The 15,478-nt window shown below is 32.6% G+C and overlaps 1 protein-coding gene across 1 annotated transcript in view; it reads right to left on the bottom strand.

The window, feature by feature from the left end:
• dap (death-associated protein) overlaps nt 1–15,478 on the bottom strand; it is a 38,064-nt gene that overhangs the window by 9,121 nt on the left and 13,465 nt on the right. The window contains exon 3 of the mRNA XM_056450934.1: nt 1,098–1,140. Coding sequence (XP_056306909.1) covers nt 1,098–1,140 — 43 coding nt within the window. The remainder of the gene's footprint in view (nt 1–1,097; nt 1,141–15,478) is intronic.

Here is a 15,478-nt window from a genome sequence, read left to right as displayed (position 1 = left end):
GTGGCGGCGTAGAGGATTAAGGTCAGTTCAGGCTGGAAATGGACTCAATGTGACGAGACATTCAGCAAACCTCATCATTCATATCATCATCTCAATACATGACGCAAGACGGAAATGCTTTTATCTGAGAAAACCATCTATCTGTGTCTGAGCATCAGATGAGCATGGGGGATTTTAGATACAATCAGGTTTAGCACTGCTTTGGATTTTATTATTAATAATTATAATAGAAATTTTGCTAACACTTTAGTTGAAGCAACAATTCATAACATTAACTGCTGGCTTATTACCGGACTATTATTAAGATATTAACTGTTTATTAGTACTTATAAAATATGAACTTCTTTTACATCCCTAACCCTTCCCAATACTTAAACCAGGGGTGCCCAAACTTTTTTGTATAGAGGGCTAAAAGCAAATATCATTGAGAGCCCAGGGCCCAAGGTAAATATAGGAAGCTATATTACATTAAAGTTGATAATTTTCTAATATATTTCATAAGAGTTTAAAGTAAATAGAAAACATTACTTTAAATCAGATTACTAATGCAGTGTAACATTTAAATTGATAACTTATTGCAATAAAAACATAAATCCCATAACACAGTGGAGTTCAATTATGAATATACTAGTCAAGCAGATTCTGACTTTGCCTTGATTTGTCCTCTATGCATCGGGTGACGGTATGTACATTTAAACTAAAGCTGTCTGAAATTGCCTACTACTCGTAGGTACTGCATTTGAATTTAAATTTACTGCTCGGCCATTAGAAAAGTGTATTCTCTACAGTATGAATGTGAGTAGTATGACTGGAACCAAGATGTACTACATCTGCCATTATAGACCTGCATATACATACATTTTTTTTAATTAAGACCATTAAATTACATACATTTTATTAAATACTATAAAGAAATATTTAGCCTTTTAGATGACCTCCAGAAACCAACACCACTTTAAATACAACAGTTGCTCTAAGCTAGTTTGAGAAAGTTAATAAACACACTGGCGTAGATCAGCAAAGCTCTAACTGTTGAACAAGGCATGACCTGACCTCTCCATTTAATGACGCAGTTATGAACGAACATGTGCACCTACCTTAGTGACAACTCCTGAGACCACGACAGGCAGCTTTGGTGGTCTAGAGATCAGAAAAAAGAGAAAATAAGTTACAAACAGAAATCTATGCATTTAAAACTAACTAAACAAAACTTTCAAATGTATGTGCTAGTTAATGAAGCATTAGCAAAGCAGATGACAAAGTGTTTGCGAAAGCACTCTCATTTCATGGCGGCAACAGAGTGTAAATAAGCTTGTATATTAATCAGTCTCCGCATTTTGAGGATCATTAATTCTTCCATAGGGAATATGTGGAAAGGAACATAAACAGCTGCGTAGTGTGGTAATGAATAACGCCACTCATATTTCAGAGGAATGTGGGTTTCAGCCAGACCGGGCTCAATAGTGCAGCCTTGTGTCCGCATCCAAAGACGCATTCACACTGGATTTATTCAGATTTATTCAGAGGTGAAGGACAGAATCTGACCTGACAAATGTTTTCTGTTTGCTAGTACAAGTAGCAGTGAAATAGGGTGAAGTTTACAAACATGTACACCAATTAAAAGAATGCAGATGTGAATTTAGACAGCAGCTTGTGAGATGTGCATCTGAATCATCAGAAGGATTTCCTAATGGTCCATCTATATTCTAAATTACATAAATAACTTATGTTAATTCATTTGAAATTAAATGCCTAGCTTAAATGTCTTTTAATGGTGTTTCAGCAAAATAAAAGTCTCAATGTCATTCCTTATTTTAAATTTATTTTCTCTAAGACTGATAAATATTTTTATATTTGAATATAGTATAAAATTGTATTTTTCAATTTAATAAATACATAAATAGTTTGTTTCTTATGAATTCTTAATTTCTGAATGCAGTATTAGAATAAATATAAATCTCAGCATTTCATTCATAATTTGGTATTATTATTATTATTTATTTTATTATTATTATTATTATTATTATTATTATTATCATCATTATTATTATTTGTATTATCATTATTATTATTTATTTTATTATTATTATTATTATTATTATTATTATTATTATTATTATTATCATCATCATTATTATTATTTGTATTATCATTATTATTATTTTATCATTATTATTATTTATATTATTATTATTATTATTATTATTATTGTTATTATTATTATAACAACCTTTATTTTACCAGGAAAGACACGTTGAGATTAGGCAGTATACATGTCACATGCATCTAACAGACAACAAACAAAAAACAATTGACAGTTAACATGAATCATACCTATAAACAAACTATTCCAAACAATACAAACTACAATCAATCAATTTCTTAATCTGTTAAACTCTTTTTAAAAGCATTTAGTAAAATCAATTCTTTAAACAGCAACTTTGTTTGTAGATTAGTCCATTCAAAATGTGCTGTGTATTATAAGCCTTTTTTCCCATCTCAGTCCACACTTTAGGAATAGGCATTAAATAAATATCCAGTGACCGAAGGCCATAGCTAAGGACAGGTTGTGTCCAAATGCAGTTCTGTAGATGTGATGAGAGTAAACCCAACATAGATTTGTAAACAAAGATATGCCAATGCCTGAGCATACGTATGGACAAAGCAGACTAACCTACCCTAGTAGACAACACACAATGATGAGTATGGGATTTAAAATTTGTTATAAATCTTAGTGCACCATGGTAAACAGTATCCAGAGCCGAAGTATGCATAGATAACACCACCATAGTCCAATATCGACGTAAATGTTGCATCAACCAGCTTCTTTTAAGCATCAAAAGAAAGGCAGTTCCTAATTCTTAAATAGAAGCCTAAAATTTAACACTTTTTTCACCATTTCCTGAATGTGAGAATTAAAGAGTATCATCAATTAAAATTCCAAGAAATTTGTACTGGGACACCAATTCAATCTCTGCACCATGAGTAGTACTAATAGAACCTAGCTTTTGCTTGGTTTTGAATTAGAAAAATAACATTAGTTTGTTCTATCGGCATTTAAAACTAGTTTTAACACAGATAAATTTTGTTGAAGTTCATTAAAAGTGATCTGTAATTGAAAAAGGGTCAGATTATTAATTACAATTTTTTGAAATTCAATTAGTATGTAGAAATTTACATATTAATATATGATAAAATACACACACACACACACACAAAATATAATTAATTTGTAATACACACATTTTTATTATTATTATTATTATTATTATTATTATTATTATTATTATATTCATTTATAATCAAATTAATATATAGTGTGTATTCCAATATATCTTTATAATATAATACTTTAATAACAGCATCTATTGATCCAAAATAATATCTAAATATAAAGATCTGTATGATTTAATGATCAATAACTTTAGTTTTCAAAGTTTAGATTAAGCATTTGATAAAATCATTATCCATGAAAACATTTATATGAAAATACCAGAAAATACTAAATGTGAATTATAAAATAAATAAATGATTAAACTCTTCATTATTATTTCATGAGTTATTAAAAAATGGGTAAAGCAAAATAACAATACACTATTACAATGAACAGAGCTATCTGTCCACTGCAACAAAATAAAATATCAATATAATTATACAGCATATTATAACATTGTACGCTACGTGTCAAAGGCATTCATTTCAATTAACATTTTGCATTGCATTTATTTTCTGAAGCCCTACAGACACAGCAAGTCATATGGCAAATAACCAGAGTTCTCCATCACCGTCCACAAAAGTGTAAATGATAATTGTATTATGTCAATCTGCTGTATGAAATACACCGTTGAGCTGAAGGTCAACAGGAAGAATGATTATGAATGCAGGAGCTCAATCAGAAATAAAGCCTCATCTTCATCTCGACACATCAGATGCATGGACTGAATGCTAATGCCTCAAATTAGCCACAGAAACATCGTCATATAGATTTCAGCATGTGTGATTGACGTTCACCACACCACCAATTACTGCCGGATTATTCCTCTAATTGTGCTCTAACATGCTATGCAATATCATAGACAGGATATTGCCTACAGTCTGCAGTGATGTTGACAAATGAAAAGTTATCCATCTTTCTATCCATCCATCCATCTATCCATCCATCTGACCCTGGACCACAAACCCAGTTTTATATTGTACTGATATATTTTGGAAATACAGTTGAAGTCAGAATTATTAGCTCGCCTTTGATTTTTTCCCCTTTTTAAATATTTGCCAATTGATGTTTAACAGAGAAAGGAAATTTTCACAGTATGTCTGATAATATTTTTTCTTCTCTATTATCTAATGGTTTCATTTCGGCTAGAATAAAAGCAGTTTTTAATTTTTTAAATACCACTTTAAGGTCAAAATTATTAGCCTTTATTACCCTAAGCTATTTTTTTTCCAATAGTCTACAGAATAAACCATCGTTATACAATAACTTGCCTAATTACCCTTACCTGCCTAGTTAACCTAATTAACCTAGTTAAGCCTTTAAATGTCACATTAAGCTGTAGAAGTGTCTTGAAAAATATCTAGTAAAATATTATTTACTGTCATCATGGCAAAGATAAAAAACTTGACCTGTAAACTAATTAGATAAATTTTCTTTGCACATAAAATTATTGAACACATGAAGAAAGGGAGGTGTATAAAGGCAGTGAAAGCCCAGACAGCAGCTTAAATCTTTCAGTAGTTATTCAGCAACCCTCTGCCCTTTGTCATTGTAAATTAATATTAGCTGCGTCAGTCCATCATCTACATGATCAGAATGAAGATGAAACCAGAGTGGACATTTCAGCAAGAGAATGATCCAAAACACAGCCAAGAAAACTCTCGAATGCTTTCAGAGAAAGAAAATAAAGCTGTAGAATGGCCTAGCCAATCACCTGACCTGAATCCAATAGAAAATACAAAATCAAGATCAGATTTGATAGACCAGACCCACAGAACCATACGAACCTTTATTTTATGGAACTGTAACACAAACAACACCAGCAGCAACAGAATCAATGACGATGCAGACAATAAAAAACGCAAGTAAATGATAACATGTTTATTATATTGGGTGAACTGTCCCTTTAAATCTCGGTCAGTTTTCAAGGCCTGTGTGAACATGCACATGTAGAAACCATTGGAGTCTGATGTAAAACCAGGTGCTCCAGGCTGCAAGTAAGGTACAAAATGGCCTATAAACATTCCCGAGGGACAGGGAATTTACTGGCACCATCTGAGCACAGAGCAGAAACATGGCTTCAGGCCTGTGCTAGCCGTCAGCCGCAGAAATGACTCTCATTCATTTTCCACAGCCAAGCGTTTCCCTTAAAGCACAGAGTCAAAAGAGAAGGTCAAGAGTGATAATCGACCTTGACAAGAAAAATGGTCCAATCAAATAAAGTTTCTAAGTGTGCTCTCAGGAAACACATCTAAAAGAGACTAATTGTTGACTGCAGCGTGGAACACATCCTGATATCTCTACATACTTAAAAGTCCCCTGAAGTGCCTTGAAATGCAGAGCTTTTTTTGATGCATGACATAACTTCAACTGAAACATGAAGACTGAGCGAGACGTATTGCACATGATGACTCTGGAGCACAACTGCGCAAGTTGTGACATCAACATGAAACCAGGCCTCATTCAGCTCAATTAATAGTTTTCATGCGACGTCACAAAACTGATTGATTTCTCTTTTTATAGTCAAAAAGCTGATAATTGTTGTTTACTACATGTTTTAATTTAACTACACGATGCGACAACGTGTAACGCAAGCTCTGTGATTGGTTAGCTTGGTAGCGATGAGTGTGGGCAGGGCCGAGAGCCACGTGAACCCGTTGGAGCGAGTGTTTACAAGTGTTGAGTCCCGTAAAGGAGCTCCAGATTGAAAATTTAGTTTTGTGTTTACTTTATGATAAAAGTTGTTGTAAGTTTGAGCTACTTGTACATTAAGGTACAAAACACCCGCAAAGAAACTGGACACTGAGGAACATAAAAACCCGCTGCCAGCTAGCATTTCGGAAGTTTTATTGCAGAGCAACACAAACGGCGGGTCACGGCGATCACTCGACGCAAAAGTATAAACCAGCCTTTACTAAACAACACTTTGTGCCGATAGCGTAAAGGTACCATCAATGATAGTATGACATTTACCACATTATAACACATAATGTAGGGCTGGGTGATTAATCAAAAAGTAATCAAAATCGACATTCAGAACCTATAATCAATCTATTTTTTTCAATTACTTTCCCTACCATGAGTCACATGACACCGGTCTGTTAAGGCTGACATCTGTGGCCACTTTGCATTTGATCTCTGGTTAAGATTAATCCGATTAATCCATTCTTGAGCCTTACTTTGCACTACATTTAGAAGAGATGCTGCTTATTTTCTACTTTTAATATGAAAAACATTGAAAATTATTTATTTTGTTTTCTAAAGTTCAAGTTATTTATATTTTTATTTTATGAGGAAAAAAAATAGTTACTGTTGGCTTTCAGGCAATTTGGGTTTTAATTTCAGATGTTAAACGTTAATGTTCAATAAATAATCATAGATAGTAGATAGTGTGCGTGTTTCCTACAATTATTTTAAAATCTCACTTGTAATATGTGAGCATATTTACGGTACAAAACCTCTTAGTGAAGTAAAAAAATAAAATAAAAAATAAAATAGCCATTCATTAATCGTAATCAAGTGCAAATCACCAAATCGCCCAGCCCTACCATAATGACTCATAACATGATGCCTAGAAGTGAAAATATGGATCGCAAAAATATGGTTCTGTTGAAGTGTGATACAAATATACGTAGCTTGAAAATAATGGAATATGACATGGTTTGTGCTGTGTTTTAACAAGATCCTAGTTTAGCTGCCATTCAAGTCGTTTGTTTTTTCACATGCGCAGAGTACTACACAGAGTGTACTACTATAGATGTGAACATAGCTTACGGTTTCCAGATGTTTTTAGACACAACATGTGAATGGCTTTGTAAAAAACAATGGAGGACATACAGCAGATCATGTTCTTGCTTCTTAGCATGTCACCAAATGACAACAAGCTTTGTTTGAGATTGTACTATTATTTTGTTTTGTTTAAATAGATGGCTGTTTTTATAAATGGCAATTCCCGAGTTGTTGTTGCACAAGTGATGATTCTCTGTAAACCAATCAGTGTTCTACAGTGAGTATCGATGCATTCATACAGTTGCGATGTGCTACTACCCTTATAAAAAGCATGGCATATGGTCAGCTATAGTTTGCTATTTTGGAATAAAAACTATGTAAACAAATGCATATTGTACTGTAAGAAACCGAATTTAAGAAATGTACATTTTCACAAAAAAAAAAGCGCCTTAAAGTTGTGTTGCACGCATTTTATGTTAAATTTATTATAAATGTGACATGATTGACAGAAACATGGGGACAAAAATAAAATAGTATTTATTTGTGGAATTTATTTATAATTTCTAATGTTTTTTAATCCATTGATGTAAATGACAACAACTTAAACTAGCTATTTCTGAAGTTTTTTTTCTAAATAACAGTTTTTAGCATAACAAAACTATTAAAGCTGTAGGTTCATTTGGGCTGAGGACAAGGACAATGACAAGGGTTGTACATTTGTAGAATAAAGAATGTGTTTTTAATAAAGAAAAACATTTTTGAAAAACAAATGAATGACATATTCCTTACAGAAACCAACTATCAGTCCATTTCAGAAATTGTGATGAAATACTTTTTATGTAATGATAATGTACGTTTCTGGTAGCATGTCCCATCTAGAAATAAGCCATAAGTGATCAATTCATCCGTGTCTCAAAGAGTGGATGCTTCAGATACAAGAATGCATTTGATTGGTCAGAAGATCTGATGCAAAGTTTTGTGATGTCATATAAACGGTTGATTCTTATTATTCTCATAAGTGAGAAATCAAAGATTTGAAGGCTTATATCTTCTAAATGTGAATTGTGTTACAGTTTAAAACACACCAGCTTATAGATCACCTTAAGACTAACATATTTATATTAACACCCCAAAAACATTAATATTGATTTCAGGGGGACTTTAAGACTGAACATAAATGAAGGCATTGTGAGAAGCTTTGGCTGTGAAATGAAGAAGATGTCAGACGTTTGTGGCTTTCATCTTCCTGTGAGGAGGCAAAAAAACTCCAAAGACAGTGAAGAAGAGAGAGAGAGAGTCTTGCTGAAGGGATAATCTTCCTTTGAGGCATAACAGTTCTGCACAAGCTGCTTCATCACATCCTATCGTTTAAAAGAGAGCGCTGTATAAACTCCGATTAAACAGACACTCATTTAAAATTTCATGAATCTCATAAAGCCCCCTTTCAAGAAAATCTGAGACTTTGGGATCAAAAGCAGAGTTATTAAAAGTCGTAATCCAAATTATTATTATTATTTTTTAAAGAAAGGAGCAAACAGGATTATTTTTCTGAAGAGTTATAGCTTGTTTACCGTACGACGAATGGAAGATAACAGATGCTCTCTATCGTTTTGTCTTCAATAAAGTCAGTCAGGTCAAATGTTTATGTGCTGGCATGTTTATTATGATTATTAAGTGGAATACTTTGAGCGTTGTGCACCAATTAAGAGTTATGGTATGTAAAAATGTTAATAAGTAGCACGTTAAACTCATAGTGCTCTCTTAGCGATGCCAATCCACACCTGAGGGTGGCAGCAGTGAGCTTGGGTTAAAACGATCAAACCAGGCCAGAGATGCTGGAAGCACTGGAGTCAGAATAAAAGAGTCTTATTCAGGTAAAAATCATTGATGAAAAAAAAAATAATAATAAAATCACATACTGAAACGCATCTCGGTAAATATCGAGATCAATGGCTCTTTGAAATATTGTTCATCTTAAAATGCCGAGCTCCTCCTGGTATGAATGTGAGTCAAAAGTGAGGAAGAACGTTCTTGTTACAAAGAGATTGAATTAAATCAGCTTTCTTAAACTAAATGTTATATACATATATAGCTAGATTGCTAGAGAATAAAGCAAAATAAGACATCAACTAAGCTTTAGAAATCAAAAATCCATTAAAACCACAAGCTGATAGTGTCAATGTTGCTAATTGGTTTCACTTTTTTTCAACAGTATTAATATTTTATAACAACAACAAATAGTACATACACTACTGGTCAAAGTTGTAAATAATTAATAGAAATAAACTGAATAATTCATAGAAATCAAATTAAAATTATTCTTATTTCAACTAATTAAGGGTTTCTGCAGGTTTTACAAACTCAAATTGAAGACTAAGTCCTTTTTAAGACCATTATGAAATGAAATGTCAGACTTCTACAGGGCTAAACATTAATGATATTTTCTAATGGCACCGGAAAACATGTTTGCTTGGCCCATGAAAAATTCTTATTAGTTATTTTTAGCCACATATTTCAAATAACGTGTAAAACAAGCAAACCCTAGTTGTATACATATAAAAAAAAACTAAAGAAATCGTAGATAAACTTAGTAAAGTATAATAATCTAAATGTATTTACAACAGTCTGTCCAGGTCGGTGTCCTCCTCACCACGTATGGTCTATAAATACACAGAAAACTTTTAAACGAATATTTTTGTAAGATGATAATTAGACCATATTGGTAAATATAGCAGTAAATGGAGTTTTGTTAAGTTTTATTGGATGGGTGTCGGGCCAGTTGGATAGCTTTACATGGACAAAGGAAAATTAAGACCTGATTAAAGTGCTTTAAGACTTATAAGGCAAAATTTCAGTGAATTTAAAACTTTTTAAAGGCTAAAATTACGTTTTGGAAATTCAAGACCTTGTAAGACTTTTTAAATCCTTGCAGACACCCTGTAAATGTTTCTTCAGATCCTAAGCTTAGCAAAACTGCTTTCATTTGATCAAAAATATAGCATCATCTCAAATGTTGTGAAATAATTAAACGTATTTTGTTAAATTAAAGTTAAATAAAAAAATAGCATGAAACATCTATTTTTGTATTATTTATAATTTCAGTAATAAACATTATTGTTTGTCCATATGTTCTGATCAAGTGTTACACTTACACTGATAGAGGAACTGAAATCACTCATGTTTTCATTCTATGTTCAATTAAAAGTAATATGTTACAATCTTGCATTGCTTTAAAAAAAAAAAAAAAGTAACTAAATGTGTTGTGTTACTCTTTTATCCATCTGGGCTGGGCTTGCTTTTTATAGTAATAAATATATAAACATTTACATTTTTTAAAAGTGTAAAGCCCTTTTTCATCAAAAGTGAAACGTGAAGTGAGTAAAACTACAGGACAGGAGAGATGTCAGTGAATAAATGGGAACAACAAAAAAAATAAATAACTTTTTAGAAAAAGTCACTCAGGTATTTTCTTGGAAATGAGAATGCATTAATGTAATGCAGAACCCCCTACTCCTGCATATATAATGTGTGACAGCGGTTTGTCAGAAGGAAGCCCTCTGGTAGAGAGTAACAGTGAATCTGTAAGTTATTTTACAAGCGCAGCTTCACAAGCCAATAGACAACTGCTGCAATTAACAAGTTGGCACAGACGTGCGAAACCACCTGTTGTCATGGCAACCACATGGCATAGCTTTTATTTACCGATGAGCTAAATCAGGAGAAAACAGCAGAAATCTCTTGTCTGGAGCTGAACACTGCAAACGAAGCAAAATCAGACTGGACCAGAAGCTTCCTGCTCTTTGACATTAACAGAATAAAAACTTCTTAAATACAGCATTTTATTATTTTTCCTTAAATTACTTTTGTATTAGTTTTATTTTGAATTAAATAATGAATTAAATAAAAATTTAAATCTAAAAAAAAAAAATTGTAAAAACAATTTTTAAAAATGTATAATAATAATAATAATAATAATAATAATAATAATAATAATAACAATAACAATAATACAATTTTACATAGATACTGCATAAAGCGACATTTCTAATTAAATTATAATAAAATATATAGAATTGTAATATAATAATAATAATAATAATAATGTTTATAGATAAAGTATAAAAGTAACTACAGATATTTAAGAATATTGTACGCTATTATTATTATTATTAATATTTGCATAATACAATACATTATAAATATATATTTTATGGTACAGCATTACCTATAATAATATTTCTTTTAATTTTGCTGTTGTTATAATAAACATTTACACATAATTTACATTCAATTTATTTATAACGTTTACAAATAATAAACATTTACATAAGTGTGTGTTGAAATATATATATATATATATATATATATATATATATATATATATATATATATATATATATATATATATATATATATAAATAAAAACACACACACACTCACACTCTCTCTCTCTCTCTCTCTCTCTCTCTCTCTCTCATTGTTACTTTTATATGGTAATGTAATAATAATAATAATAATAATAATAATAATAATAATAACCAGCTACTACATTATTTATTATTATTATACTTTTATATATGTATATATTACTATTACTGCTATTATTGCTTCTAACATTTATCAATTTAATTTCAGTGGGTAAAACAACCATATGGACCCAATTTAATTGGATGGTATTATGCAAAAAATCTAAAGAAAATTATGATTCGCAAAGATTTTGCACTAATAGTATAGAGCAATGTGTAAAATAGCTCTCAGAGTGCTACACTCATGTTGTAGCTGAAACTATAATCAAATAAACCATAATATTGAACAAACGAATGCATGAGGTGGATCCAAGCAAGATTTTGTTAATTTGAGGCGTTTCTGTTCTGCTGAGCTTTCAGTGTGGCCTGATGATGGGTTCAAGAGACCACACACACACACAGGTGGTCATGATACGACACAATACAGCTCTGATGAATGGCTTGCTATAATTACTATTATCTGATTAAACAGCCCTTCCCCTCTAAAATGAACAGATGTATGGGTAAAACAGTGTCAGTATCTATTCATTAAAATCATACAAGAAGGCTTGTGTAATGAGAACAACCCCTGAGGTTTTTCTTATACTATAAATGTACATTCTTGTAATTCTGCATTTAAAAAGACACATGTGAGCGTAATAAGCACCCGAGGGTCCTTAAAAAGCTTCAAATTAAGTTAAGTATCTTGAATGGTATAAAAAAAAAAAAGTTGTAATTATCATTTTTATGAGGTCTTAATTTTAGGGCCAGAAAACAGTAATTGTTATACGTGATGTAACGTGATTATTAAACATTACAAGATGAAGATTATATTGCATAAATGTGACACTGCAAAAAACACAAAAATGTTACGCAACAAGACATATACTCTAATAAAACTATTGTACTGTAAACTAAAACAATACAATTATTTTATTTTATTAATGATATTAAAATCTTGATTGCTTTATTTCTTGAAATCTTGAAGCTATTAAATATATACAGCCAAGCCCCAAATTAATTATATCCCTGGGAAATTTTAAAGTTACCTAAAGAAATATTTTTCCCCACAATAATGCCTCTTGCACATTTTGAAAGAAGCCTGTGTCCTTTCCTGTGTCAAGTTTAGGTCAAAAGTTGCCGAGAGTATAAACACTATTGTGCTTGACTGTGTGTATAATATCACAACAGTATGGGTAGATTCTTGAGCTTGAATATACATATTACTTTCCGAGGACTCCAAAATTGTAGCTTTGCAATCAGAGAAACAAATTACATTTTCAAATACAGTAAAACAGAAAACAGTCAGTTTAAACTTTAATAATACTTTACTAGTTTAACTACTTTATGATCAAATGTAGCATCTGAACATAATAGAATCCTTTCAAAAACATCTTTTGTTTCTAAACTTTTACTCTACTTGCATTGTGAGGATTTTATATTTTCATTCTGGCATTATATAATAGTGAGTGACATAAAACAGTCATTATAATGACAATAATATCGTTTATCGCAATATATTTTGGTGCAATAGATCATACAACAAATGGTAGATACTGTGATAGACCTACATCTGTTACTGTATTTAACTTTCTTTTCTTCATTCAGATCATGTTATAAATAATTAAGCAGGGATGTTGTGATCAGGTTTTTTGTCCTCAGAGTCAGAGTCATTTGATTTTAAGTATCTACCGATACACGATCCTATACTTCTATATTACATAAAGGCTTAGTTGAGACAAGGGAGATACGGATGAACTCCATATATCTGTGGTGAACAAAACATGGGGTACATCTTATAACAGGACAAGTAGTTTGTCAGAAATCTTAAAGGGCTGTCAGAGCTTTCTCAGTGAACTGGTGGAGAGACGGCATTTCAAATCGAGGTTCTACGTTTGTTTTGAGGTGTCTTATCAGATTTGTTGTGTTAAATGCAGCCTTTTCCTTTCCACCTCTTGCAATGGCAAGTTTACATATCTCACAATGTTGGCAATGGTAATGTTGTCGTCATATAATACCTCCAGGCCACAGACATACTCGTGTTTTCTGCTTCAAGCCGTTTCCATGTTCAATTTGTTGCAGAGACGCTATTGGTTAAATGGCAGCAAAGTAGATGTCAGGCCACACACGATGCTGTTTTCCCAGTCATTCCGCATCCGTTGTGTAAAACATATGCTGGATAAATTGGCAGTTCATTCCGCTGTGGCGACCCCAGATTAATAAAGGGACTAAGCCAAAAAGAAAATTAATGAATGAATATATATTATATTATTATATTCTAGTCCTGATCGGAGGTAACACCCGCATGATCGGATCTGGATATCCCTATAATTAAGGTAACAAATAATTTAATTCTTTTGCTTTTTTTTTTTTTTTATTAAAGAATAAGTGCACCTTGAAGAAATAATATTAAAAAAAGATCATTGCCATAAATGTGTGTGGTTACCTAAAATCTAACTTACAATCATAACCCCTTAAGTAGCATCTAGCAGATATTTAGATAATGCACAATCTTTTCCCTCAAAACCAATGGAAAAGTCAGATTTGGACTTGAGTTGTGCAGCTTCATGTGCATTTGAATGGCAGGCGGAACATTTGAAAAGTAACTTCTGAGGTAATGAGATAACATATAGCAATAGAGAAATCTTTCTGACAACAGCAGTGAGGCAAATTTAAAAAGATTAACTGAAACAACACACCAAGACCCCATTATTCCAATAGCGTCAGCACACTTGGCTAAACAGAGGAGAGAGGGAGACGGGCGTGGAAATAATTGTCATCAAACTGTCAATTTCTATTTTCCTTCTATTGTGTTGGTTTATTAAAAGTCAGCATCTCGTACCCATATTCAGCAGCGCTTCATCCACAGCTGAACGTGCTTTAGCAGGGCCTGAAATGTGATGTGGTCTCCCCCTCCAAGCGCAGAGGATGAAGTTACTGTAAAGTGGGCAGAAATTGACTGCAGTATGTGAAAATAGTTGCGAGTCGGTCTGTGAGCTTCTGCTCCTGGGCTCAGCTAATGGCCTGAATCTGCCTGCCAGCCACTAGCAGTCACACTGCATGTTTTACAAACACTATATTACTGCCTCGTGCAAACAGTTCACAAAATCTCAAGTGTCAACATACTGAGATTTCCTATTGCTCTGGATAATTAGGTCAACGAAAACAAGCAAAAAATAAAATAGTGAATGCCACAAAAACTACATGTGCAAAAAAGTATTTATAATTGCATTTATGATTGCATTATTTAAACTACTGCTTAAAAGCTGGGGTTCTGTTAATTAGGGGTGTCAAAATGTATTGTTTCTTCGGTGTATTACAGAATAGATACCGACTTGTATCTGTCCTAACCGGTTATTGTGTACTGACGTCTTTTATCTCATATGCGCTATGTTGTGGTAGAATACTATGGAAAAGGAGGCGAGCGCGAGTAATTTAAACACAGATACTCTGCACAATTCACAGCGTGTGTTTGCTGGACAGTCTTTCACTGAGACCGAAGTACTGCAGAAGCCCCTATTTCACTGCTATGGAGAAAATTAAAGTTAACTCCATTTCTCTTTTTCTCTCTCACTGTGGCCCTTTGACCTGCTGGCGTGATGTTTCCTCTCTTCTTGGCTGTTATAGCGATACTTGTAGATCTAGACATGAGCGTGCCTGCGGAGCGAGTTTTCTCCACCGCATCTATCGTTGATCAGCTGTAATCGCCGCGTCCGTTTATCAGCCCTTTCTGTGGAGCGCATGACCAATCATAGGCGTTTAACAACTCGCTCGATGCTCAGAAAGCAAGCGGTATAATATTCACGTTTGTTTATTTGCTTTAAACGATCGTGTTGTTCTGTGTATGTCCATGAGTTTTGCTTGATGCAGAGTGTTTTCTTTGAGGAGGTAAAGGTACAGTTCATATATCTGACTGCTTGTATTAAAAGGACAAGATTGTATTACAAATACATATAAAATGTATTTAAAATGACACTTTTAATACAAGAATTCTTGTGCTGAAGTAAAATCTAAAATTGTGTATGGAAAG

The sequence above is a fragment of the Danio aesculapii genome, chromosome 24 (genome assembly GCF_903798145.1).
Source record: "Danio aesculapii chromosome 24, fDanAes4.1, whole genome shotgun sequence".
In the NCBI taxonomy this organism is placed as follows: Eukaryota; Metazoa; Chordata; class Actinopteri; order Cypriniformes; family Danionidae; genus Danio; species Danio aesculapii.
This window is presented reverse-complemented; position numbering and strand designations above follow the sequence as displayed.